This window comes from Penicillium concentricum, assembly GCF_028827145.1.
Source record: "Penicillium concentricum strain IBT 3081 chromosome Unknown utg000006l_segment0_segment0, whole genome shotgun sequence".
NCBI lineage: Eukaryota > Fungi > Ascomycota > Eurotiomycetes > Eurotiales > Aspergillaceae > Penicillium > Penicillium concentricum.
This window is the reverse complement of record NW_026622759.1, coordinates 1,145,028-1,171,890: the sequence shown is the minus strand read 5'-3', so window position 1 is coordinate 1,171,890 and position 26,863 is coordinate 1,145,028. Positions and strand designations below refer to the sequence as shown.

The following is a 26,863-nucleotide window of genomic DNA, read 5'->3' as shown; positions in this document are numbered from 1 at the left end:
CTCGGGCGGCGATCGCAGCTTCGCTGCCTTACGTTGTAAGGTACAGGCTGGGGTTTTATCTTGTACTGGGAGTATCCCCGTTATCTTCCCAGTTTCCGGGGCGAGGGCCCTGTCCTTTTCCCTGCGTCAGGGTCTATATCTCGCCAACAGCGTCTACCTACTCCATATGCAAATACGAGATGCAAGCTTTGCATTGGTCAACTGTAGAATCAGCCACCTTGCAATTCTCAGGGATCAACATACAACTTACTAAGATTTAACTTTCTGTTTCCACTTACATTCTTGTCCAGTTGCATGCATTTGCTCTCAGGCCAAATCTGCGCATCTTTACGAGACTGTGTCCTCGGGATACGTAGCCATACGGGCCACAATCTGTTTTCAGGTGCCAGCTACTCCCCAGATCTTTCCACAAGATCCCCCATTAGTGGATGTCTGTGCGTTCGATGCTGATCCAGATTGTAGGTAGGATTAAACGGCGCAGCCTTGTTGAGACATCATCCCTTCTGTCTCCTGCGGCACAACCCATCGAGCCTCCGGATTTCCCCCTCTTTGCCTGAGCACTCACCTTTCACTAAGCGCTGTTGGGTTAATTTAAAAAAAAATATCTTGGAAAATCCCAGGCGATTCTCCCCTGAATGTTCGAAGATACAAAATATTTGTGAAATGACAAAAACATCTCAATGGCCCCTAATTATTTAAAGCGGGCGCCAGGGAAGCCCGTTCCATGGTTCAGTGTACCCGCTTCCGTCCATGGGTCGGGAGAACTCTGTGAGTCTACCAGTGTGGGAAACCGTCTGCTCGCCCCTCTTTGATTTCCTTAGGGGAAGCCTGTCTTCTTCCTTTTTTTCGTCATGTCCGCTCCAACAGGGCAATTTCACAGGCTGTCCATTGGCCGAAACATGGCAGATACAGCACTGCCTGCTAGAACCCGCGCGGGGCGACCGGACTCTTCCGATAGTGATCATGGGGAGGACAGCTCAGAGAGTTCTAGTCGGGAGGAGGAGGAAGAAAGCAGCGATGAGCAGTCCGAATCAACTAGCGCCTCCCTCCTCGCACCGTCCGGCATCACCTATGACCTCAGCCAACTAGATTCCGAATCTGAAGCTAGGGCCTTTGTGGGCTTGACCGGCCGTTTTGATGTCGTCAACTGTCGCTCTACTCCCGCCGGGTATGACTTTCAGCTGATGGATCGGCCACAAGTGCACATTGGCTCCGATTCATCTACCTGCACTTGCCCAGTCTTCCAGGATCGACCGGAGGGGGCGTGTCAGCACATCTTTGTAAGTATGCCTTTTGGGGAAGCTTAAAAGGCCGAGGGGTTTGAACTGCCAATACTAACCCCCGTCCCCTGAACAGTGGCTCGTCGACCAACTGCACAGCTGCTTCCTCTCCATGCCTCAGTCGACGGAGGTGACACTGAGTCCAGACGGACGTCCGGACCGCCTCCCTCGCATTGAGGACCTCCTGAAGGGTAATCTGATGTCGGTGGCGGCGCAACTCAAGTGGCAGTGCCTACGGGACGAGGAGGATGGGATGACGCGGACAGAAAAGGTCCGCGACATCTTCTCTGCATTCAGCAAACGGACTCTCCCAGAAGACGCCCGCCGGGACTTGACAGAGACAATTGAGCAAGCACGAACCGCAGAGCAGTGCGTGGTCCAAGGAGATTTCGAGGCGACGATGTTCCGACTTGCAGTGCACGACGACGCGGTTTTCGACAGCCTCTGCAAAGCGATGCCCGCAGGCGCATGTGCAGCCATCTACTTCGACAAAGTACAAGAGCAGTCGCGCCGACTACTAAGCGACTTCGACCGATACTGCACAACCGGCGAGTTGCCCGCGGACCCCGTGAGCCCAGGCCTGGGCATAGAAGTCAACGACGTCGTAACACAGCTCCAACGTTCTGTATCCCGGATTGCAGTCAACATCGCAGCACGTGCCCCGCACGGCTCGGAAGGCGCCGCCGAAGCCCTCGTGTCTCTCCTAGAGTCAGTCGTGGCTCGCAATAGCGATCCCCTCGAAGGAAATCCCCTAGGCCGCCAGTCCTTCCACGGCGAAGACGAGGACCAACGCAATCTATATTACTTGCTCATTGGGTCGGTCGAAACAGACTCCGAAACAGACGCGCGGCACTTTGTCCTGAACGCGCTTGATGCCCTGCCGCCGGTGGACCTGCACCAATGCGCCAACCGCCTACGTGACATCCTCCGCAAGCTCGAAGTCAACCGTGCCCCGAAGCCATATCTGCTTCATCTAGGATCGTTGATCCGTATCGCTGATTCTGCCGCTGCCGTTGCTGGGGGATCTGGACAGAAGCGACCGGCGGCCGGGAATGAAAATTCCGGGGGCTACTCAAAACGAACCCGCTGAATTTGTCCGTCTTTTTTTATACATATATTATCTTGTTCTGGGAGGCTATCGTGTTCATTCATTGCAATACCCCGCTGCATCGTGTCTTTGCGTTTCATCACGAATCACTCCAGTTCTGTTTTGCTTCTCAGCCATGCATTCATTTACCCGTGGACTTATTTTGATGTCTATATACGATCATAAGAGCTGTTTATTGCTATAGACATTTTCATATCCAATCACTCACAGGCAACGGACAGTCTCAAATCCACTTTAATCATCCCATGACAACTATAAATCGAAATATAAATCCCAGGACATGTCGTCATTGCCGAACCCAGCACTACGGCCTTGGGACCCCACGTCCATGGTCCGGCGTTGTTAGGCCGGTAGTCACCGCTACCGTGCAGGGATAAGTTCCACGTTAGCCCATTTACGAGGCCGAACCATGGAATCACTCTCGGTAGAATGTGGGTCAACCACACTTTGAAAATGCCTCGTTCAATTTCTTTGTTTTTTTCTTATTTTTGGCCCAAAAATCACACGAATCACCACACTGCAAGATAATGCCGAAATTAAGAACGGGAGTCATCCATGGAAATAATTCCAGTAGATCTTTGATATCTAGATCCATTCCGATCACTTTCGCACATCCGATCTGCATTGGGTACGGAGTACGGACGGATATAACTACCGGGACCACACGGCATCTCAATTTCAATCTGCCCCTTAATCCACAAGAGATGTGCGATAAGGCTCAATAATGCGTGAAAAGGCGGTATAGATTAGGCACGCAACTGTACGTAGCCTAGTACATTATATTGTATAGTATTAGGCTGTGTGGAGTTTATTATAAATGAGGTATGGGATTCCACGTGGACAATCAAAGGTGGACATTGTCACCACGTTTTTCGATAGGGATTTCTTGCCGTTGGGGAAATGAGGATTCAGAGCCAAGTTCAGAGCCAAGCCGAGTTTAGGCCGTGGAAGTCAAAATACTGGGCCGTGCACACGCTTCCTGGGTGCGTTGGGGCTAGTTTGTTTAGTGTTGAGTTTAGCTTATGGGGCATGTCTTGGGGTAGGTGGACACCTGCTACAAGGTTGTATATCTTGACAATGACATTGTATGTAAGGGTCGATTTACGTAGTTTTGAAGGTAAGAGGGAAAGGTGCGATCGGTGTATGTCGACGGTCGACCATGAGAAGGAACTACTTTAGTTCCAGTTCTGCGGCAACTGGCAAGTTTTGAATGGTACTGGTCTGGTTGAACTCCGGCTTTGGGCCAACCATGCATATATTGTACAACGTACGAGGATTATACCTATTTATCTATGTACATAGGTAGCCTTGGAAGCCGACCGGTGGGTAAAACTTCTGCAGGAAGCGTACTAACAAATCCGAGTTGTTCTAATGGTAGGGCGCCTAGGTAAGTCGTTCAACCCTACTAGACGATCCTGGCCTCGGCCCTTTTTGTTCTGCCCTTTCATCCGATAGATCTATAAAACCGCCCTACAGCTTTACAATATGTATCCATCATTCTGAAGTCATGAATTCTTTAGTAAGGTAAATGTCTTGATATTTATTTTAGCCAAGGCATTACATATATTATATGCAGTTCTGACTTAGGATACACCAAATAATATTGACTCATCCAATCGTCCAACCAAAGGAGTCAGATTATTGAACTGCGTACATATGTAGTCAAGGAAAGGAACCTTATCAGGTTTGCGTATGTTCATCCCAAGGTTTGGAGTGTCTTACTAGACTTGGATCTACGGGTAGCCTCCGACACCTACCTAGGTATTCTATCGGAGATTAACTCACGATTAGAGCATCACTCAGCTCAGCACCCTACTGGCTCTTCTAACATCTACAAACTCACCCCAAAAAGCTAAACCATCACCAACAAGACGATATCCAAGAAAAAAATGAACATGCGGCGAGATCTACTAGAACCCCCGAAATTCTCACTCGCACGAACTGGAAATCATGGAAAATTGACATCGAAAAACATGCCCGGAAAGAAGGAGTCTGGAAGTACTGTGACCCCGACGCTCCAGAAAAATACTATCCCGAGCTCTATGAACCCGAAAAGCCACACGTTTCCACAGTCCGACCCGAAGCAGAATCCATCGTTGACCTCGGAGAAGATGACCTCATCGAACTATCCTCGGTCGTGAATCTATACTGGAAGCAGATGCACGTATACGAGAAGATTCAGTTGGGACTTAAACGTTATCTTTAAACTTATAAAATACCACATCGACGACGAATACCTCAGTCTCATTGAATATGCACAAACACCGCTGGAGCAGATGATCGCGCTATCTGTTAAATTTAAGAAATCTCGTCTGGAAGATCTGCAGCCTAGATGGGAGCGTATCCAAAAACTGGCGAGTAAGGTGGAAGTGCAAGAGCTATTTGAACTGTGGAATGCACTCTTCACAGACTGCGATGGCTATCTTTCTGGTAACGCTCGAAATCAGGACGCCTTTTGGGAGTGTGTTGAGACAGCGGGATATTCATCCGGGAACTGTTTCCCTCTCACTTCTCAGCACTGGATTGAAATCCCCGACAATGTTGAATCGAGGAACTATGGAGATGCTTGCGCTCAACCTCCTTCACTGATCAAACGGGAGTCTATCGCTTCCCAGCACTGGATCCAAACCACCGACACTGTTAACTACGGGAATGGCTGTGCTCGACCTCGTTCACCGGCTAAACGGGAATTTATAGATTCTCCGTATTATGTTAGCGACTGCGAGCCTACGGTGTCAATTGGGCACGCCTCTCTAAGCCCTCAGCCCGGCTCTATGGCAGATAGGGGTGATCAACGTGGAGCAGTCTCTGGGGATGATTTGGATAAATGGTAGACAAGGCTGGCGATGATAGCTTTGGCCCTTTGAGGTGGAACATTCAAGTCTTTTTGTTTTCGATAGGAAGTGAGTTGCTATAGCTATTCCATGTGGATTTTGCTACCATTGCTTGAGACTATTGGATCACTTGATGGCCTCGTTGTTTTCCACGAATGACCCTACACGGAATCAAAATCCAGGTCTATTTCTATTTGGTTTTTGGAATGTTCAGGACGGATCATTGAATACTCGTTGAGTGGTCTACGATATTGTGATATGAAGTATAAGGAAGATCAATAAGATGTTCCCAATTAATCGCAATTCATCGTCTGTTCTTCTCTAATTGAATCGATCTCTCAATCGGAGAAAGTCCTCGTAGCCCCGTTCGGCAGCGTGGGGCTGTTCTGGATATCTTGTATCCGCTGCGTAAGCTGTTAGCCTTTTATCTTGGTTCTAGGGATTGTCGGAGGGTTGCAGCTGGCGTTTTTGAGCGTATTGACCACGGTCTGCTCTTTGGATATTGTCTTTCCTTTGATGAGGTGGAACTTAACTAGGGGATATGTCTAGTCAAGGGACTGCTTTGATTTATAGTGCACATTTTGGCAGAATCTCACAATAATGAGGCCGGCTGGCCCAATGGCAAGGCGCTTGACTACGAATCAAGAGATTGCAGGTTCGATCCCTGCGTCGGTCACTTCTTTTTTTTCGAATCCTTTTTTTCCTCCCATGGAAAACGTCTCTTTTTTGCCATTTTTTTGCCCTTTTTTGCTGTGGAAAATATTGCTTGATCAAATATAAATCATTCTCCTTGTTTCTGACGAGAATTTCCCACTAATTTGGTCCAAAATTTCAAAATTATCGAATGGTGGCAGTTATATCTCCTCATATTCATAACCTAAAAACCCAACGAACAAAGTAAATGAACTAGATATTCGCTTCTAACTCGATGATATTTAGAACTTAATATCATCAAATATCTCGGAATCCCCCTTTAACCACGGTTCCTCCGTATCAACAGACCTAATCAGCATTTGGGCATGTTCACTGCGCGGTCGAATTTGGACACGGAATGGCGATGGATGACTGATCATACCAGGTTGGAATCCAACTGGGAAATCCATCTCCTTGCCATCCTCTCCAAGACCTTTTGAAATATTGAAAACCGCAAGTAACTTTGAAATAGTGATAAAGAGGCTTGCATCGGCGAGATAACGACCAGGACAGATCCGGCGCCCGAATCCAAAGACCAACTTCTGAGGATCAAACTCAGGAGGGGGGCCGTTCTCGTGTTGCAAGAATCGGCCAGGATTGAATGACATCGGCTGATTATACATTTCTGGATCGTGTGTGAATGACCTAAGATGTGACGATACAAGTCGAAAGTCAGACAAGAAAGAATCAATGAGTTTGCCACGCTTACTGACCAGACGTTTGGAACTAAAACTGCCCCCTTTGGAATCCGATATCCACAATATTCATCCTCTTCTGTGGTCATATGGGGAAGCCCTAAGGGTGCAACAGGATGCCAACGCATGACTTCCTTCATGAGAGCGTCTACATACGGTAGATTAGGACGATCGTCTATGGTGGGAAGTCTTGACCCTACCACCCGATCAAGCTCCGCTTGAGCCTGGCGCTGGGCATCTGGAAACAGGGCCATGGCGAGAAAGAAAGTTGAGACTGCCGAGACGGTCTATCCATGCCAATTAGTATTAAGCGCAAGTGGCGAAGGATGACCTTCTTACGGTATCTGCAGCACCGGCATACATGATGGCTGCTGTCCATTTAATCACATATTTCTCCTCCGGCGTGGCAGGGTTATCCAGTGCGTCCAAGTGTCTGGAGACGTATGAATCCATAGCCTTCTTCTTGCTTCGTTGGTGAAGGACGAATGCATAAGGCTTTTCCGCCAAGGTGGTCAAAGTATCAGCCCATTCCCGCGCTGTATGTTGAAATCCGGCTCCTGGGAACCAAGCGGGAAGGTATTTTACTGATCGTCTTAGTTGAGTGGGGGAAATTATCAAAGCGAAGGGGGTCCTTACATATAGGGATCCTATCAACAACCCACGCCCCAGGCTGCATTGCGATGGAGAATTGCGAGGTAGAAAGTTCGGCAAGATCGACGAGAGAGTCTGTCCCAGACGGCTCGACTTTGTACCCATAGACCATGTCTAGTATGCTCGCTCCGGTAAAACTAGGGTTGTGATTAGATTCTTCTTTGTGTTTCCTTTTCTTGCAGTGTGTCGGGCTAGGGATCTAGATCATACCGTCGAATATTCTCAATCAGAGAATCAGGCTGCTGAAGTATTTGCAATAAAAGATATCTGGCCCCAAGATCAAGTTGAGTATGCCTGTTTAAGATGGAATTTTTCGATCCAAGCAAGCCCGTGATGTATTTTCGGTGTGTACGGACCACAGCTGCATCACCATTGACGACCACCATGCGCTTCCAGCCGACTCTGTTCTCACGAAACGTCAGAGATCAACAAGCTCGCCAGGGGTATGCAATTGTGTTATGTGAGGCCTTACAAGTCAGCGCAAAATACAGACTGTGGACGCGACGAGTAAATGGCTGATCGCTTCTCCATTAGATCAATTGCCATCTCCGCCTTGTTGAGAATGATGAGGGTTCGTCCGGCTGTGACAAGTGAACTGATGGGGCCTGGCAACCATTTAGCAAAACCTATACTCGGGATATGCCTGCATAAACTGACCATAAAGATCCTTGTGCTTCAACCAATGTTCCCATGCGTTGGATCCCGACTTTGGAAAATCAAAAAAATTACCAATGATGGGTATCCGGGGAGGACCAGGTGGAAGAGGAAGAGAATTGGATGAGATGAAATAGGACTTGAGCGTATACAGCCCCAACAACCCCAAAAGTAGAGCGAGGGTGAAATATATTATAATCATTGGTACGGGAAGTATAGATAAACCTGGTTTATTCTAGGTTGCCCTTCGCGTCAGCAGTGGGTTGAATGGATGAGTTCGAGTTTCTAGTTGCCAATTTATATATGATTGCTCAACAACGTGATTTCCAAGAAAAGGGAGAGGAGGGAGCCCTTATCAGCAAGCCCAAGTATATGTGCTCTCTGACATCATTGTAAACATATAGGTACGACGACAGGTATTGAATAATTTGTATCAATATATGTGGTAGGACAGTGAAGGTGTGTGACACTGATTCGAAGATCAGTATCGGCAGTAACGTGTCACTGCATACTAGAGATCTTGAGCAACCTTACGACCCTCAGCTTTATGCAAGAATATTACATTTGACCTTCAAAATACTAAAAAATGCCCTGTTATATCTGAGCCCCCCCTTTCATCATGCAACCTTCCAGCCTATATGATGAAAGTCCATATTAGGAAGTCAGCACATATGGTCTGTACCTCATTGATATTTGTGGTTGCCACATGAAGTTGCACATGCCATGTCTCGGTCAACTGGAGAGGCGACGACCAAACGAACGTGCAAGGAAATCACATAAATATTAGAACACCCAATGGCTCGTATATCCATGACCACAACTTACTTCACTACCCCTGTTGTTGTGTGCAGGCTGCGCCTTTTCACTTATCTACCTTACGCTAGTATGTCTCTCCTATCAAAGCCCCCTGCATCAGTCATCATAATTGGTGGCGGGTTCTCTGGACTAGCTATGGCATGCCAACTCCAGCGAATCTTTAACTTGGACGACTATGTTATTTACGATCGGAATAATGGTATTGGAGGAACTTGGTGGGCAAACACATGTTCGTCAATTTCTATCTCCGCATTCTCCCTTGTTTGCCAAGTGCTAATAGGGTATCAACCAGATCCAGGATGTGGCGTGGATATTCCAGGGATTTGCTATAGTCTTTCTTTTGCTCAAAACCCAGATTTCACCACGTTATTCCCCCTCAGTCTGAGATATTAGACTATATGCATCGTGTGGCCACCCATTATGGGGTCTGTGACCACTTCGCCGGAAATACGGAATGGGAGGGGGCTGACTGGCAGGACGAGAAACAGATGTGGCGAGTGAGACTAAGGGATCTGCAAACAGGAGACCGGTTTACGCAAGAGTGTCGGATTCTCATTTCCGGCGTTGGAGCCCTTGTTAATCCCCGAAAGATGGACATAGAGGGGTCCGAGACGTTTGAGGGGACCGTCATACATACCGCTGAATGGCAACAAGAAGTTGATCTTCGGGATAAGCATGTATCTGTAATTGGCAATGGAGGTGCGTCAGCCTATCGTCTGTGATCAAGCGCGGGCTTTGGTATTGGAGCCAGTGGGAGAATATTCTGACAAATCAGCAGCATCTGCAATACAACTGGTGCCGGAGATAATCAAGGAAGCCAAGTCTATCACGCAGTTTATGAGGGTACGTTCATTAACCGTCCTATCATGACCCGTTGCATAATTCCCACGCTATGTGAGAGCTACTGGTTAACCTTTGTGTCACCACAGAGTCCACATCACCTCGTCGAGAGCTCAAACTATGAGATTTCGCCATTTTGGCGATCTATGTTTCGCTATTTCCCAATAATCCTCTATATCTTTCGATTTGCCATGTTTATTTACATGGAAGAATCCTTTCTTCAATCACAAGCCAATGATCGAGGGCGTATAGCGAGGAAAATTTCCGAACGACAAAGTCGAGAGTATGTGCATAGAACAGCCCCCAGTATGTGCCACTTCCTTTCTTGGTGAGCGAGACTCCAAACTGATTGTGGCAGGCAAGTACTGGAGCTTTTTAATGCCCAATTTCGAATTTGGATGTCGTGTTAGTGTTTCTACATCCCATCTCTCAGTCCATAACTAAAACCTTTCTGCAGAGACGCATTTTCGACCGGGCATACGTTGCGAGTCTGCACCAAGATAAGTTGACTCTCACAAATGACCCAATCGTGCAAATAAAACCCACCGCTATCGTGACCAGCTCGAAAGAAGAGGTTTATACCGACATCATCGTAAGCAGCACTTCCCCTCAACATGAATGTGAGACTGTAGCTGAGCTCCACCGCACAGATTCTCGCTACTGGCTTTGCCTTGACGCAGTATGACACCGAAATAATAGGCCGCCACGGAAAGACGCGAGAGCAGCACTGGAAAGAGACAGATGGGAAAGCCACCTTCAAAACAGTGGCGATGAGTGAATTCCCAAACTTTTTCTATATTCTAGGACCAAACTCGGGCCGCATCTATACTTCGACCATCGCTACAATTGAGAGGTAGGTCCTCCCCTTTTGGGAAGCCAATACATCCATGCTAATAGTTTTAATGAATTTAGACAAGTTAGTTTGGTAATAAATGCCATCCGACCGATTATACTATGTCATGCCTCTTCGGTAGAAGTGAGGACTAGCGAAGATAAGCAGTACCAAGACAGTCTGGCTCACGCGCTGGACAACACCATTTATACCCGGTCCTGCTCTGGTGTAGGTCTTACTTCTACCAAGGTCAAATAATGGAGCTAATCAATCCGAGTAGTCTTTCATTGATAAAAGTACTGGAAAGAACTGGTTCACATATCCATGGAGCTCAGTTCATTTGTGGTGGGATATGTACTGGAATGCGGCAGCTGGGTGGGAATACACATAAACGTACATTTCTTTTAGGTCAATGATATTATTTCTACATATACACGATAAATATATAGAAATAAGGGTTTTAGCAATTAAACGAGTGTCAATGAGAACTGAATCTAACCGCATGAAATCTATTGATAATTACTATGATATAGCTTGGCCTTGATATAAAATACTTTGATATTATAATATTTACTGCATGAATCCGTTAAGCTCTAGAGACTGTATTGGCGAGGTGCGTTGACAATGTTACACAGGGATGAAGTTCCTAACACGATATTGTGCTCGTTGACTACCGGACATTTAGTGCCCCGGCTCTGACGTGAAAGGGAATTAGGCAGGTTATACAGCTACGAAAAGCCCAAATAGAATGAATGACTTTCGCTTGATAGAGCTGTCCCATTGTAGATCTAAGATATTTTTGACCTTTGGCGAGATTGGCCTAGAAGGAACCAGCATTAGTATTGCCACCATTAGTATTAAATGCTTTCATACTGTAACCCCTCGATAGGGGCGACAATGAGAAAGAACCAAAGAATCTAATTGCAAGAAATATATTACGGAGAGAGTCAGCTTCCGCCTTTAATCAATTAATTCCATTCTGTCCCTTGAGAAAAGGTAACAAAAGAACATGGGATTTATCAAAGAGATCATTTACTGTGCTACCTTGCTTGGTGTGCAATCGAGGGGGTTAGGATTCTGGGTCAAAGCTATAGTTGCCTTCCTGGGCTTAGCAATACTCATCGCCACTCTCGTCCTCGCAGGCCTTCTGGCGTTGGTATTGCTGAACAACAGGGGGTTGGTTTCCACTGCAAAAAGCCCTAACAGTGTTCTTGGACGGCCTTTGTTGTTTCCAGTCACTCTCACACATACCAGAGTCTCCCCAGTCAAGAATATATTCAGCCACCGGATCTTCTTGGTTGGGATTCCTATAGGCTTCCGAGGCCAGGTCGGTCGCTTTTTGTCTATAGATCAAGATGACCCGATGCTGCCTTATATCAAATCGCTAAGACGATTCTTCACCTGGTTTAGTTTTGATCCTGTGCGCTACCTACAGCGCGGGGACAATGAAAATGGTCTTCGAGATAAGTTGGATCGATTTCTCCGTTCACAGGTGAGTTCTAACCAACTGATAACGAACCATCTGGACTAAAACATTCGACAGAAAAAAGACCCAGCCAGATGGCCATATGCCTACTTGTTGAGTGTGCCACGCTTCCTGTGGTGGGAGCGTAGTGTGGTATCATTCTGGTATCTCTACTCGCCGTCACAGGAATTAGATGCCATGATAATGGAAATCAACAACTCGTTTGATGAAAAACGAAATGTCTTTTTCCAACTCGAACCTGAATCTGACAAGCTCGTGACGAAAATCGACGATTTGGAGAGAGAACCAAAATACCTAGACAAGAAAAAGAGTGTTATGTCGCTTCCTTCATTAGCCAGTGCAAGATTCTACAAGGCTGTCTGGGAAAAAGGCATCTTTGCATCTCCCTTCGAGAAAGTGGATGCATCAATTTTCACCCGGGTCATTGATCCCCTTCAGATCTCATTGTCTAAACCCACTGTCACCATTATCAAATTTGTTTCTTTTGGTCCGGCGGGGGAAAGTAGAATGGTGACGAGGATCAGCTGCCCGGAACCCCCTATAGACCCAGTCAACGTGACTGCAACCCATTTGGTCAGATCTATTTTCATGTGGACATCTCTCGGCACTTTGACGACTCCCCGGATTATCTTCCAGGCTCTCAATATCCAATATTGGAAGGGTTTGATGCAGATGATAGATCGACCTATGATCCGACCAGGCAGTGTCGCGCGCCATCCGACCTCTATAGAGAGGTACGTCCTGCTTCCTTTCGAGGGGCTATATATATCGTTATACACAATTCTAACAAATTGACAGGAGACTTGAGCCATTCTGGCGTGCCTTCCTGTCACGATGTGTCGAGAGGTTTCCCGAACCGTTAGAACTCATATATATCCCCTCCACATCTATCTCCAATGATCATGTTCGCTTTCTCTCCCCTTCTGCTGGTATGGGATCAAATGTGGCCGTCAAACGTTTGACTGTAGAAGCGGTTGATCCCGGATTCTACACGCGAATAGTCAACTACGCTGATATTTGGGAAGGAATCTCACATGAGCAGCAACAGAAAGGGAGCTGTGCGGATGCTACATCCAGTCCACTCGTTGTGTCAGACCTCCAGCTTCTCCGTACACTGGTCTTCCCTTTTCAAAAGAGGATGTCAGCCATTCCGGTCGGGTTATGCTTTACTCTGGCAAATGTCCTTGCCTGGTGCCGTGGATCGAGGAGTCAGATGGACTCTTTCGTGCTATCTTCGACAGCTCCATTTGTTTATCCATCCTACACAGAGTGTGTAATCCGCCTTGGGCTACTACGTCGATTTGCCTTGAATTCTCAACCACTTCTATGGATTTACGGGGTCTTGGCTCGGTGGATACTTTTGGGCTTGGCCCTATCCATATGCTCCATGATGGGTGTTGTTCCAGCCACCTACCTTCCTATGGCCAGTTTCATCATGTATTTATTTCTTTGGAACATTGGTCGTGTGGAAATCAGGGCACAATTGTTCCCTTTAAGTTTCTAGTTGAATGAATCATTTACACCTGCGCAGCTTATGACTCAGTAACAGTTTCCACTTATTCATTGTACTACACAATCATAGGTATTTTGTTTATCTCTGCACAAAAGTTTGACTGGGATATAGTGATCCAACTCACGGCAAACCTAGCCCCGAGACGGCAACCTAGTCATAATTGGTTTAGGAAATATTCACCTGCCAGATACACGGAATATGCTATAATCGTCATGCTTCTTGCGGTTATGTACTCTCCTATTTGGAACTGACTTTATGGCACTGTTCACGAATTTTATGTCTCATGCACTAAGATCCCACCTAACATGCCTAACATGAACATTTGGCTAATTGGTCTCTTTGATGCAGAAATATGTGTCATAATCAAGGTTAGTAAACTTGAAGATGTGGGATGATGGCATATTGTTCCCTATATACGTCAGAACCTAAGAGAGGTATTCTAGTGAATCAGGATATATTCACATATTAGGACTCATTGCACTTCACCGTCGGCTACTATAAAACCATTCTATATCCCCTCTGGCCCTCATCTTACTATACAATAAGAACAATGGATGTCTCATTCGAAGTCTACCGTGGTTCCCCTAGTAGCCATATTGTATCGGACACCACCACTCGAAGACTTGGACTCAATGAGGTCTATATTGAAATCACCCACTCGGGCATTTGTGGAACGGATGAGCACTTTTTGAAATCAACCCAGGTGCTCGGTCATGAGGGCGTTGGAATTATCAGGCTTCTGGGTTCAAACGTGACCACAGTCAAGGTTGGCGATCGCGTTGGGTTTGGATATGTGCGCAAGGTCTGCGGTGCCTGTGATAATTGTGGGATTGGTTCGCATTTATCTATCCTCTTCAATACTGTGAAAACTCGTCACTCTAATACCTAATCTTAGGCTGGGATCAATACTGCCGGAGTGCTAGGGTTTACGGTGAATGTGACTTTGATATCGGCACCTTCTGCCATGGCACAGTCTGGGATGCTAGTTGCATCTTTGTTATCCCTGATGGCTACTTATCTGAAGATGCTGCACCTCTCATCTGTGCTGGGGCCACGGTCTGGAACTGCTTGACCCATTTTGGAGCCCGGCCAGTAGATCGGGTCGGCATCGTGGGCGTTGGAGGCCTGGGCCACTTAGCTATTAAAATTGCCGCCGAGATGGGATGTCACGTTGTGGTTCTGTCTCGATCCGACGATAAGAAAGAGGACGCGCTGCAATATGGTGCAGACGAGTTTTATATCATGGATCAGATTGATCGCGCCTCCTTTCGGCCGTTAAAGCATTTGTTGCTCTGTGGAAGTTACTTGGGCGACCTAGCATCGTGAGTCTCCACTGTGATAAAGTAGCGAGTATATACTGACTTGCAGATTGAAAGATTGATACGTCTTATGGATACCAACGGGACTATTTATCCCATGACTGCTACTTTGACAGAAACACTCGTTCCATTCCTCCCCATGAACAGTCGTGGGATTCGAATCCAAGGAACCAGGGTCGCTTCCCGACAGGATCTCCGAGAACTGATCGAGTTCTGCAATCGCAAAAAGATCAAGCCCACGATTGTGAAGTTTCCTATGACACCAGATGGTATCAAAGAGGCGATGCAGAAATTGAAAAATGGGGAAATAAAGTATCGGGCAGTTCTAGTTCGTGAGCTGCCTCCGGTAGCAACTCCCGTAGGATGCCTGGGCGTTTGATGTGTTGAACGTCAGATTTAGCATATATTAGTATAGAGAATATCTTGAACGAAGTCCACTACATGCCTGCGTGCTCCCTATTCTAACCGAAGTACTATAATTGTAAAAGATTGAGACGGTGTTCCTATGGCTACTAGCGAAGGGGAGGAAGAGAAAGAAGAATCATTGTTGTTCAATCTAGCAAAAAACAGGGTATTTATACACTGATGTCTGCAAGTAAACATTGAGAGATGAGATCACCCAACAGGTATTCTGAATGAGAGCGTGTGAAATCTCAGCAGGACTCTGCTCATAAAGCGGCGCCCCGGGAAACTCGGGACCTAAAATCTGTTGCTACATACAGCATTCATCCAGAAAGATCCAACACAACCCGACCCTGCAGCTTCCCCTGCTCAATCTCTTTAAACACCTCAGTTAAAGCCTCCATCTTCTCAGTTCGGTAATGCACCTTAATAACACCTCTCGCAGCAAACTCCATAGTCTCAATAGCCTCCGTCCGACTTCCAACTGCCGACCCCGTAATAGTCCATTGCTTGCCAATCATCGTAGAAGGGAACGCCGTAGCAATAGCCTGCGGGTCATTTTCCGGAAGGCCCACACAGACCAACGTACCATTGAAACGCAGCAACGGCAGCGCCTGCGCATACGCCGCATTCGCAGCCGTACAGACGATCGCCGCGTGAGCGCCCAGCCCACCCGCCAGCGAATGAACATGCTTCGTCAGCGCGGCGCCGTTATCCTCTTTCGGGAACTGCGTGATGTCCACGAAATGCTCTGCCCCGGATTCCTTGACTAGCCCCTCCTTGCTGCCGTGATCGATGCCGATTACCCGCAGGCCCATTCCTCGGCTCGCGATTTGCACTGCGAGGTGGCCTAGGCCGCCGCCAGCGCCGGAGATTACCACCCATTGTCCGGGCTTTGCGTGGCTGCGCTTGAGTGCGGAGTATACGGTTACGCCGGCGCAGAGGAGTGGTGCGGCGGCGGCGGAGTCGAGACCATCTGGAATGGGGGTGACGTAGTTTGCGGGTCCTAGTGTATATTGCTGGAATGTTCCTGGTGTGTAGTAGCCGGAGACTTTCTGGTTGAAGCATAGTCCGTCGGCACTGGCTTGGCAGGGTTCTGGATGGGGATGATGTTAGGTTCGAGGTCTGCGTTGTTGAGGGTATATACGTACGGCAGTTTCCGCACGCGCTGGAAACCCATTTGACGCCAACTCGATCGCCGATCTTCAGGTTTGAGGATTCGGTGCCTGCACCGAGCTTGACTACCTTACCGACACCTTCGTGGCCGCCCACCTGGCCTGGCTGGGTCGGGTGTGGGAATCCGGTCCACTAAGGGGTTTTAGTTAGTTCCCAATACATAGAGAGAATAGGGTGTGCGCATACTTTGTTGGTCATAATACTAAAGTCCGAGTGACACACGCCCGAATGTGTTCTATCATTGTCAGTACTATTGTAGTATCAAAACTGCGATAAGACGTACAAATTGATCAGGACTTCGCCGGCACCAGGCTCTGGAACATCGAGTTCCACAACCTTTGTTGAAACTGTCCCAGGCTGGTCGTAGATGACGGCCTTTTGCTTGGTGGGGATTTCAGGAACGGTCATAATGACTGATTACTGGTGATAGATGGAAATGAGGTTGGATATTGAACTATGAAGTCACCAGTGTTTTCAGTACTGGAGAGATGTCTACAGAGCAAACTCTTAATCGAATGCTGGCATGGGTCTTAAGTACATACTCCGTAGAATCTCCCCTCTCGCGCCAAGTAGTAAGAGCGGAGAAGTAGATCAAATGTGGAGAGTCTGAGCTGAACCGCGGGGTTTGAGGGCGTTCGGATCGACGGATCATTGGCATACGTTGGCTAATGCAGCTTGGATCCGGAAGCACGCTGTGCATGCCTCGGAAAGCTGGCTATTTAGCCATGCATTATAATAATGTGCTTCTTTTGTGCCTGGATGAATTGAGGGGTGAGATGCGGAGTCATGGAAGGACCTCGGTTACATTCCGCATACGTATATTCTTACATTGCGGAATGGGCACTAGATTCGAGTATATTGTAGAGAAAATCCAGGGAGGTAGATGGTTGGGAAGGCTTTATATACGGAGAACCCCCAAGGTCCTCTCGTGAATCATGAACATTGAGTACCGTGATATTGTCCCTTTCCAATTTAGGATTCACCCCTTGCCGCTTTACAAGCCCGAGGAAGCCAAGAGGTCCATGGTTAAGATCCTGTAGGTCCGTGGTAGAGCTGAAAGGTTAATATTAAAGCGGTTTCTGCCTACGCTATTCCTATTTGGGAAAACAAGCATGTATGGCCGTGTACTTCGAAATAAACAACCAAGAAGGTGCAGGATAGCCTAAACAAAGATGTCTTTTTAGATGGTTCTCTACTAGGCCAATAATTCTCTGCCTTGAGAGATACTATGTCCATTGATCTCAATCGCTATCCTATATGCACATAAAAACAAGCATTGGAGGGTATCAAATATGTACCGACAAAGTCTACGCATAAGAAGCCCAGCCTATTGAGAGTTAGTAACGCAATTGACGACAAAATTGGAGAAAGGAACAAAGGAGACATACCGCAGTACAGCATAGCAAGGTTCTTCTCATCACACGCCTGCTGAACTAACTCATTCACAGTAGCAGTCACGCTGAGCGTTTTGCTTAGTTTTTTCGCCACCACAGTCAATGCACGATCAGCTTCACTAGGCTCATTCTCGTTCTCGCCCTTCGGGGGAGACCATCAGCTGCGCCAGGCAGAGCCGGAGGTCTATCACCAGCTTGGTTATCTTGCATCTGCATCTTTTTGATGCGAAGCGGAGAGACAGTCCAACTATACAGTGGGTCGTACCGTAGTACGTCAAGGATTGTCATTATACTGTATGACTCTTGGCGGAGTGCTTCTAGGGTGAACTCGCAGCAGCGCCGGAAGACGCCTTCGGTCTTTGTGACACCGAACCCATCAACTAGATCGCGCGTTAAGCGGAACGGGACTACCTCGGGAACAGGTAGCACCCGTCCCTGCTCAAACGCTACACCGAGATCAATATGCACCACCTCTCCGGTTTTCTCATCGAGCAGGATATTATGGCCATGTCGATCACCGAGGCCGAGCACATGACCCAGGATGGAGATGGCAGCGGTACTTCTTGTGTATGCTAGCCGCTTGCTAAACCAGTCGTCTGGGTTATTGAATTTCTCCATGAAGAAATACCTCAAGACTGGATGGAAATGCTCGGTCACCTGTCGATAGGTTCTGACGCGTTGCTCAAACGATTTGGTCTGCACGTCGGCGATGTGTTTCCGGCAAGAGTTGGGTTTCATGTCCTTCGGGAAGTATTTTTGATGTGCGGGCATCAGGTAGTCGTGCAGAGGAATCGTGTTCGGAACGAACTCAATTATTCCGGCGCTTGGTGTCAATGGGAGAACTTTGTATGTTCGAATACCTAAGCTCCGCTGGCGTGTGGGCTGGTGGTCTTTCAAAAGACTGCTGACTTGCTCAAATACTTGCTCCATGATGGCATCTTGGCGCAAATCATCATTTCCTCCCTTGTACTGTTGTTCTGTTAGTAAAGAGCGTTGACAGATGAAGAAAAAGCTTACCAATTGCTTGTAGCGCTCGCCGTTGGATGCAATGGCGGTCACAATTTTCGGCGCGCTAACGCCGGAAGCAATCGTGAACTCAGGGTGGAACTTCGTGACGGTGGGAACGTGACTGTAGTTGCAATCCGCGCGGAGGTCGATTTTCATTGTCGGTGGTGGTAGTTTGTATGTGATGGCATCTTGTCCAAGGCGCTGGCCAGTAGTCAAGGTCTTTAGTGGAACCTTAGCACCACTTTTGTATTTGCTGTCTGGTTTGTCGATCGCAAATCGCACGTAGCTGATGTTCACGTTGTGCACAGCAATCCAAGTCTGACCGATCTGACTGTCGTTCTTTAGACGATCCACAAGCTGATTTGCCGCACGGAAACGCGAGTGAGACGACTGATCTTTCCCTCCCTTGGACTTGCTGCTAGCAAAAATCTGGTACATGCCATGGAAAGGATGCTCAACACATATCCTGAAAACTAATTGAGTAAGCAATCCCTGGAAGTCATCGGCGACATCCAGTAGGCGAGACGAAAGCTGGTTCATTAATGGTGCAAATTTCCGGCTGGGTACCTCGTTGAGATACCGAGAAACAGCTGAATTTGCAGTCTCACTGTCTGATTTGTCAAGCCAGAGTGCACAGAAACGTAGAGCATCGTTGTTGTAAGCATCACTTTCCCTCAGACTGAGAAGGTAATTTTCGAGGCACTGCTGTAGGAAAGCCTCCCGACTCCGCAGCAAACGTTGGTATTCGCGGTCATCAAGGTCGAACCATTGCTTTGCTTTGGCCCGATAGTTCTTCAGGTATTCTTTTTCCTTGCCTGTTGCGTTCTTCATCATGTCTTCCAGGCCAAGGACTTCTTTCTCCTTGCGGTTACGCAGTTGTTCGACTCGCTTGAAATCTTCCAGTCCATCAGGGTTCAGTAGCTGCTGATCACAAAAGGTTGCAAACCCGTGATAAACCCGTCCAGACTCTTCTCCGTCGGAACTTCCTTTCAACTCCTTGACCGCGGGATATAGGTACTCTTGAAGAATTGAGTCAGGCTTTTCCAAGCGTGCTTCAGCAACATGGTGACCCTAAACATGATATCATTAGCACTTTAAATAGAAAGATCGTCCAAGGAGATTCAACTTACCAAAGTCACGAGAAGTTCGGCCCGACTGAGAGGGATTGCCTGCTTATGAAGGCCATTCTGGCCCTTCAGTTGCTGGAGCATGCGAATGGACGCAGTCATCTCTCCTTGGTCCCATAGGACATTGGCAAGATCAAAGTTTGCAGCCCCGTCAATGTTCATTCCCAACGCTGCGCACGGTTCTGCAAGCTTCGAAAGGCTCATCGCAGACTTGAGAGACGCCTGGGAGATACCATGAGCTCTTGTGATTTCCAGAGACTGTCGAATGACCTTCGCTTCTAGAAGTCGCGAATCCCCAAGACTCAATTTTGCCCGTGATTTCAGAATGTCGCTTTTCCTGACTGATGAAAACAACGCCTCATGCCAAGACAGAATTTCCCCAACTTCATGATAGCTGCTCTATTTAGTATGTATCCTGGAGATAGGTTTAAAAAGGCAAACACGCACCTCTCCGTTTTCAACCAGCTGCTTCTCGCCATCATATTCTGCCATCCTTCCTCCATATCTTCACATGACGCGGAGTGCAAAGTGTCGCTGATCTCAGTCATAATTCCCAACGCGCGCATTGAGCTCCGCAGCTGAATAGCGGATCCACTGGTTTTAAGAAGAGAGCCTAGAGTTGTCAACAGACCGCTTTCAATTGAGCTAGTGACCTCGAGCAGAGAACCCGAGGTATTGAGGTTTTGGAATGTACGGAATACAGCGGCAGACGGGGACGAATCCAAAGGAGATACTGGAACATCCCATTTCTGAAGACTAGTTGCAGCTTGCAGCATGCTGTCAAAGGCAACAGGGGCATCGTTTGCACTGCTGGAGGCGGAGAGCATAGTATTGGCAATGCCCTGAAGGTTGGTAGCATTCAAAGCTTTCAACACTCCGTATGATTCCGCATTGTCAGACATCTGGATTTCACTGTCGTATTTTGCACTCTGGAACAGGAGATTTTTGAATCCGGAGCTTTCGTACTCTAGCCGTTCCATGACGCTGTTCAAAGACGAGCTCTGCTGAATGCCATAGAACAAATCCGGATCATCAATGTTTTTGAAGACATCATGCAATAAAGCGGGCGGTGGCTCGTATCTAACGACAGATGACCGACGAGATGTTGTAACCACTCGGGATGTTTGTATTTCCAGGAAAAGCAGTGAGGTTTTATGCAAGCCGCAGCGATGCGCAGCCGAAGATGCTTCTCCGAACTCAATATCAAGCCATTTATCGCGCTGGACTATAGTTGACTCATCTGGCACGGGTTGATTGCGAAGGTAGAGAATGCAGTTGATCACAAGCCGAGCGTGAGGTAATGTTTCCTCGCCAACTTCACACAATACATCTCGGAAAGCAGCAGAGATATTTTCTCGGACCTCCCCCTTTTCGTCTTTATCGTCCCTTTCTGACAGCAAAACATCATGAATCACGAATGGCAACAGCTGCACCGCTAAACCAGGAGTCACATTGAGAACTTTGCGAAGAGAGCCAATGACTGGGTCTTCTAAAGCAGCATTCGATAAGAACAGGGAAACGTTGCGAGCCCAGTCAGCAACCGACAACCCGGAGGCGCTGGCTGTTGCATTTTCGCATCTCTCTTGCTCCGAATTTGACAGTGAAACTGCGGGGCACGTGTATGGGTTCCATATGAGGGCTTTCATCAGGGATTCGGGAATCACCTCGCTGCAACCTTTGAAGTCTGGATAATTGACGATGTTGCTGACGATCAGCTGTAAAGTACGCTCAACCAAGCCTGCTTCAAAATGCTTTTGCACATGCAGCATATCGCAAAGCACCCGAAGAATTCTGGCCTTAGAATGGCAGAAAATATCAGATGACAAAGAAGACTCGGGGGACTGGAAGAGGGAGAGATCCTGTTCTCGCAGGAGCAGTTGATTAATTTTCCCAGTGGCAGCGAAGGATCTTCCGATGACCCGAGCAGCCCAAAGTCGATATTGAGATCCTCCATTGGAGTTTTGGAGTGTGTGCCATAGAGATACAACATGAGAAGCGAGATCCAGATCTTCAGTCGATACCCAATTCCCAGTGTCAGATGTCTCGAACTCGGGACATAAGAGCGACAGAACAAGATCCGCCACAGGCTTACTCAACAGCGAAGTCACAGAATCGCGGTCTTTGAGAACTTCAAAGACCAATTCCTTCCCAATCTGTCGACCCGAAGAGCCCTCAGGCGTCGAGAATTTCTCAGCAAGTGAGACAAGCCGATCAAATGATATTTTCGTCTCTGTATCCCAATCAGAAGAACGGAGCTCTCCAAGGAGCTCGACCAGCCATTGGTAGAATTCTCGTGCATTTGACTGTACTTTTCTGAACTGAATTTCCTGAGTGGTGTTCTCAGGTAACGAAGAAAATATTCTGCGGAGGGTGATTAGTGTTGAGACAGCAATACCGGCAGTAAATCCCGGGGCCATCTCGAGATATGGTTTTCCTGCCTCGAGTAGATACCAGAAAACCCCAAGAGCATCCTCAGAGCAATGAATGTCGCTAAGGAAAGGTCGCAAAGAGCTGAGTGTCATCTCTAGAGGATAGTCTTTAAGTATGATGGGGCCAGCCACACATGCTAAAATTCTGATTTTGCGGATCACAGAACAAGCGTGAAGGGAGCCAAGGGCGGGATGTATGGATTCAAGCAGCGAACGGCAGACAAAAGACACCAGTGATGGTGTCCATATTAATTCGAATTCAAAACCAGTGCGTCTGCAAAGAAACTCGATCTCATCCAGGAGATAGCGTGCTCGAAAGGAGGGCTGTTGATTTGCTGGCAATGCATTTTGAGACGTGCTTTTATTGATTATTTGCGTTTGAATGTCGAGCGCATAACCGAAGTCTTCACGCTTTGAGAATGCCCGTTCGATCTGGTCATAGTAGTCGAGTGATTTGAAGAATGCGGCGATAATTAGGGGGAATTGGCTCTCGATTTGTGTCATGAACTGGTCTGCCCCGAGAAGTTTCCGCAGACGGATCTCAACACCCTTGGGCTGACTGCCTTGCCCCGGAGGAGTACTGATATCTCGTGCAATGCTGTATGCCTCGGCCTTGTGAAAGGAGGCCGCCAATAGCTCGAGATGTGGAATTTGAAGGTGTTTCGCAAGCTCAATTGTCTCCTGCTCCTTGGCACGCATCATCATTTGTCCAACGATTTCATCTTTGACGTCCATCAGCATGTTTTGAAGGTTGTCATACCCAAATATACTAAATGGCATAGACAAGATACTCTGTGTCTCAGTCCACGTGTAGAGTATCTGAGACGAGAAAAGTCGGAAAAGTTCTTTAGCATCTTGCAGACCAAGGGTCCGAGAAACAGAGACCATACATCTCTCGGCATACCACAGTGATAGGGGTACTTGAGCTGGGGTTTCGAATAGATGGTAGATGCTTCTTCGTAGCAGAGTGTGCCATCTGGAAGCTAACTGCGAAAGCACGAAAAGGCGGACTGCAATTCCCTCGATCCATTCCGGGTCTCGCGGCAAACTTTCCAATACATCATCGAAAATGGCATCGTGGTCCTTGAGAAGGAACCGCTCAAATAACGCAGGGATAAATTTCGCAACGCTGAATTTGACCTGAACATCACCTTCTCGAAGGATTGTGAATAAACTTGTTCGTGGCGATGGAAGAGACTGCTCATTGCCATATGAGGGGCATGTGCCAATCACCCCATGGATGAGCTGGGCTAACGCAATGTAGACCTTTGGGGCAGCTCTTTTCCGGGCCAAAAGAACTTCCATAAACCAATTGTACAAGTCCATAGCCGACTCTTTCAAGGTATCGTCAGGCCCATTTGTCCAGGAGTCGACAAAGCTGGTCATCATGCAGATGCAAACGCAATGTGAAGCCTCGCACCGCTCCATTTCATAAGACTGTAGACACTTTTCACCCAAATCTTCGAGCATAGAAAGCAGCTCTGAGGGCTCCGATTTCGAGCACAGCTGGAAAATATCGGGTAAAATAGCTTGGGCGGCCAGGATATCCGCTTCACCCAATCCTGTCAGGTATTCAGCGATAGATGACGACGAGCCAGAATCTGCCTGTGTTCTGAGAAATATCGACAGTTGGATGGTTACGCAGCGTTGGTATGTAACAGGGTCAAGGAAGATAGACAGAGAATTTCGGTTCAAGGTAAGAATGGTCTCATCAGTCGCTAGTGGGGTTTCAGCCATGAATCGGTCGTCCAGATCCAGGTCCATAGGATCTTCGGCTGCATATGGACTCTTTGAGCTCTGGCGGAAATGCTCGAGTGTTTTGGAAAGTGGAGTAACGAGCTCTTTGAGACTAATCTGGATGGCAGGGGAGGTGTTAGAGCCTGTTAAAGGACCGAGGAGCGGCGACAGCAATTCTAGGCAAGATTGCATGAAAGCGGGCTCATGAGTATGAGCTGCCAGAAAGTCGCATATGGCGTGCCACAAACTCTGACATTTCTGATGCAGATCTTGTGATCGAGATCGAGTTTGCAATGATTGAGGAAGACATGCCATGAAGAGGGAAGCGACAACACAAAAGGACGCGAGAATCTGCAAGTTATCCGGGGTGATATGTGATCTTTCTTCATTCATAGCGTGCCATGCGTGTGAAAACGCCTCGGACTTCACCCGAAGCAGATCCAAGATCACTATATCATCAGGGTCTTGCCTAGAGAATTGCTCCAAGGACCATATTTCCTGTAGACCCCAGGGGTTTTCTGGGGCCGAACTGGTATCAAAACAATACTTCAACAACTCACGGTTCTCATGAAGAAAAAACCAAGTGCAGGCTATATGCCCCGTTGGTCCTGTGACTTGATAACGAGGAATGGCGAAAGATCGATTAGTGCATGACAAAAATAGGTCCAGTAAGTCCAACGGACGGGCATATGCAGCCACTCGGGCTGTCTGGATTCGATCAGTCACCGAACCTGCAACTTGATTGTCAGAGCCAATAATCACGAAAACATCATTTCGGAGTCTCGTACCAGCCCAAACTTCTCTCAGCCAGCCACATATCTGCATCGAGACCTGCTGGGCCGACCCAGGATCAAGTTGTGTCTTCATTCGTGCAATTGAGGCCCATAGTCTTAAAGACGAGTCTGAGATGGCAGATGGTCCATTGGCAGAAGTCAAGAGTGACCGCATCGTTTCCATAGCCACTGAGTAATCCAGTAAGTCTGACTGCAAAATCATACTCAATAGGTTACACGCAGCTCTCGATGTTACCAGAGATGAGAATGCACGCGTAGTAAATTCGACTACTCGTGGCCAGTGGGACCTAATCCCTGGCGATTGGGCACTAGCTCCATTCGCAATACTGTTTTTATGCGCAAGTTAGGGCGTTTGTTTTGCTTTTCGTATGACAGTTCGGTGCGGTGCCAGGTATTGTTTTCAGTAATTATTTACATACCTCGTCAGAGCAACCATTGACCATGATGACACAGCGCCATTGCCGTCAGTAATGTTCAAAACAAGCTGCATGAAAAAAGGTTCCTTGGTCTCGATGTCAACCTCGGATTCAAGAAATGGGATGAGTTGTAATGCGCATAGTCTCCTTGTGCCGGTGGCCGAGACCGAATCTCGAAATATGTCCTGGATCTCAGAACTGAAACGTTGCCTTTTGCTTGAGCCTTGGCGTGCTGATCCAGACTTGATTCGGGTATGTATACCCTCTGAGAGTTTGAGCAGCTTTGAAATCAACCAGAGGACTGTCCAGTGATGCTCAGATCTGGAAGTCCCAAGGCGAGGCCCATATACTGGTCTGCTCTGGCATGCTTCATTTTGATAGAGTGTTGTTTCATCGATTTGTAGGATCTCCTTTTCTGATCGTCTCACATATTCCGAATGAAGGGTACTGGCCAATCCTTCGATGTCGTGCGCCAGAGATTCAGATGGGTCTTTCCGAGCAATGTCCACAAGGACGACCATCGACAGCATCAAAGTGGCAAGCAACTCGTCCTTGAGAATCTGTAACCTAGTGGCCCATAGGCGTCGAATTACTGGAACCAAGCCCAAGAGAACTGAACGGACAAGTTCGGATTGATCAAACATGACTTTTGTAACGACTGCATTGATGCTATTGAACGCGAGCTGGTGTGCATTTCCAGCTACAGGTGACTCGACAAACTCCGAAAGTCCGTGAAGTATCCTTTGGGCCGTAGTTTGCAGAGGGGGGTTCGGACAAGCTGTCAAGAGTTGAATACAGATTACAACTTCTTCAATGACATTCCTATTGCCGTGACTTTCCCTGCTGACTGAGGTAGGGGCGATGGTCATCCTTGAGGGGGTAGAACGGCTGTCGCTGGCATCTTGATCTTCGGGGACGGATCGATAACCGCTTCGAATACTCAGTTGACTGTCTTCATTCTCCCGGGGGCTAATACTGGCAAGACAAAAGCTCATGAGGTTTTCCCAATCTTCCTCGTCAAGATGCTCAGTATGAGGACGGTAGCGTAGAAGCGAGGCCAAACATTTGGTATAGTCCAGGCTCAGAGGTTCCCAAAGACCTTCCCCGGGGACTGGTATTGTCTCAGTAATGTGGTCGAAGATGGCACGGACTGTTTTGATTCTCAAATTTCTCAGAAAGAGGTCAACCGCCATTCGGAGTACGGAAGCACATGTCGAAAGCCGCGATGCAGAAGGTGTGTTCGTGGACTTTTGGTTTCGATTATATATTGACCTTTCTGCTGCGACGAAACGGAATAGTGATTCGAAGATCTTGTGGCAAGCTTTATCATTGAGTGTTTGTCTATGTAGGTGGATGATTAGTTGATTGGTAGCTTGGCGCAGTTCATTTGGGGGTAGTTGACTACCTACAGCTTGGAGCTCTTCTTGTTCTGCTGGAAGATGTGTTTCAAATCTACCAATGAAGTTAGCATCGGTCTTTCAATAATGAGATAAGATAGAAATTATCAAACCTGCCAAACCGTCCGAGCGGGCCTTCTGCTTGTCTGACGAGAGTAGGCTAATTGTCTTGTCGAGAAAGACCTCCCCCATCGTGTCTTTTTTCGACGGGCAAAAAAAACTCCCTTAAAATCTTGAGCCTCAACACGTCTTCTTTCTGGCA

General features: G+C 47.6%; 8 protein-coding genes across 8 annotated transcripts; 5 read left to right on the top strand and 3 right to left on the bottom strand.

The window, feature by feature from the left end:
* Nucleotides 1–851: 851 nt before the first annotated feature.
* Nucleotides 852–2,370, top strand: N7517_010625 (uncharacterized protein; the record flags this gene model as incomplete). Its single annotated transcript, XM_056728348.1, has 2 exons — nt 852–1,280; nt 1,357–2,370. The coding sequence occupies 2 exons, from the start codon at nt 852–854 to the stop codon at nt 2,368–2,370; spliced, it is 1,443 nt and encodes a 480-aa protein (XP_056574163.1).
* A 1,991-nt stretch (nt 2,371–4,361) lies between these two features.
* N7517_010624 (uncharacterized protein) lies at nt 4,362–5,222 on the top strand (the record flags this gene model as incomplete). The annotated part of the gene is made up of 2 exons (XM_056728347.1): nt 4,362–4,525; nt 4,571–5,222. The coding sequence occupies 2 exons, from the start codon at nt 4,362–4,364 to the stop codon at nt 5,220–5,222; spliced, it is 816 nt and encodes a 271-aa protein (XP_056574162.1).
* Nucleotides 5,223–6,157: 935 nt separating this feature from the next.
* On the bottom strand, nt 6,158–8,117 carry N7517_010623 (cytochrome P450; the record flags this gene model as incomplete). Its single annotated transcript, XM_056728346.1, has 7 exons — nt 6,158–6,560; nt 6,629–6,897; nt 6,950–7,194; nt 7,247–7,398; nt 7,472–7,663; nt 7,734–7,866; nt 7,919–8,117. The coding sequence occupies 7 exons, from the start codon at nt 8,115–8,117 to the stop codon at nt 6,158–6,160; spliced, it is 1,593 nt and encodes a 530-aa protein (XP_056574161.1).
* Nucleotides 8,118–9,129: 1,012 nt separating this feature from the next.
* Nucleotides 9,130–10,661, top strand: N7517_010622 (flavin-containing monooxygenase; the record flags this gene model as incomplete). The annotated part of the gene is made up of 5 exons (XM_056728345.1): nt 9,130–9,430; nt 9,510–9,574; nt 10,029–10,163; nt 10,222–10,424; nt 10,484–10,661. The coding sequence occupies 5 exons, from the start codon at nt 9,130–9,132 to the stop codon at nt 10,659–10,661; spliced, it is 882 nt and encodes a 293-aa protein (XP_056574160.1).
* A 1,105-nt stretch (nt 10,662–11,766) lies between these two features.
* On the top strand, nt 11,767–13,393 carry N7517_010621 (uncharacterized protein; the record flags this gene model as incomplete). The annotated part of the gene is made up of 3 exons (XM_056728344.1): nt 11,767–11,895; nt 11,947–12,623; nt 12,688–13,393. The coding sequence occupies 3 exons, from the start codon at nt 11,767–11,769 to the stop codon at nt 13,391–13,393; spliced, it is 1,512 nt and encodes a 503-aa protein (XP_056574159.1).
* Nucleotides 13,394–13,952: 559 nt separating this feature from the next.
* N7517_010620 (NAD(P)-dependent alcohol dehydrogenase) lies at nt 13,953–15,100 on the top strand (the record flags this gene model as incomplete). The annotated part of the gene is made up of 3 exons (XM_056728343.1): nt 13,953–14,235; nt 14,298–14,724; nt 14,779–15,100. 3 exons carry the CDS (start codon nt 13,953–13,955, stop codon nt 15,098–15,100), a joined length of 1,032 nt encoding a protein of 343 aa, XP_056574158.1.
* A 346-nt stretch (nt 15,101–15,446) lies between these two features.
* Nucleotides 15,447–16,707, bottom strand: N7517_010619 (zinc-dependent alcohol dehydrogenase; the record flags this gene model as incomplete). Its single annotated transcript, XM_056728342.1, has 4 exons — nt 15,447–16,219; nt 16,275–16,431; nt 16,486–16,534; nt 16,583–16,707. The coding sequence occupies 4 exons, from the start codon at nt 16,705–16,707 to the stop codon at nt 15,447–15,449; spliced, it is 1,104 nt and encodes a 367-aa protein (XP_056574157.1).
* An 899-nt stretch (nt 16,708–17,606) lies between these two features.
* On the bottom strand, nt 17,607–26,793 carry atmA (DNA-binding protein kinase TEL1; the record flags this gene model as incomplete). The annotated part of the gene is made up of 9 exons (XM_056728341.1): nt 17,607–17,626; nt 17,688–17,835; nt 17,889–18,662; nt 18,711–19,772; nt 19,832–20,222; nt 20,276–25,114; nt 25,208–26,545; nt 26,614–26,656; nt 26,715–26,793. The coding sequence occupies 9 exons, from the start codon at nt 26,791–26,793 to the stop codon at nt 17,607–17,609; spliced, it is 8,694 nt and encodes a 2,897-aa protein (XP_056574156.1).
* Between the last annotated feature and the right edge of the window lie 70 nt (nt 26,794–26,863).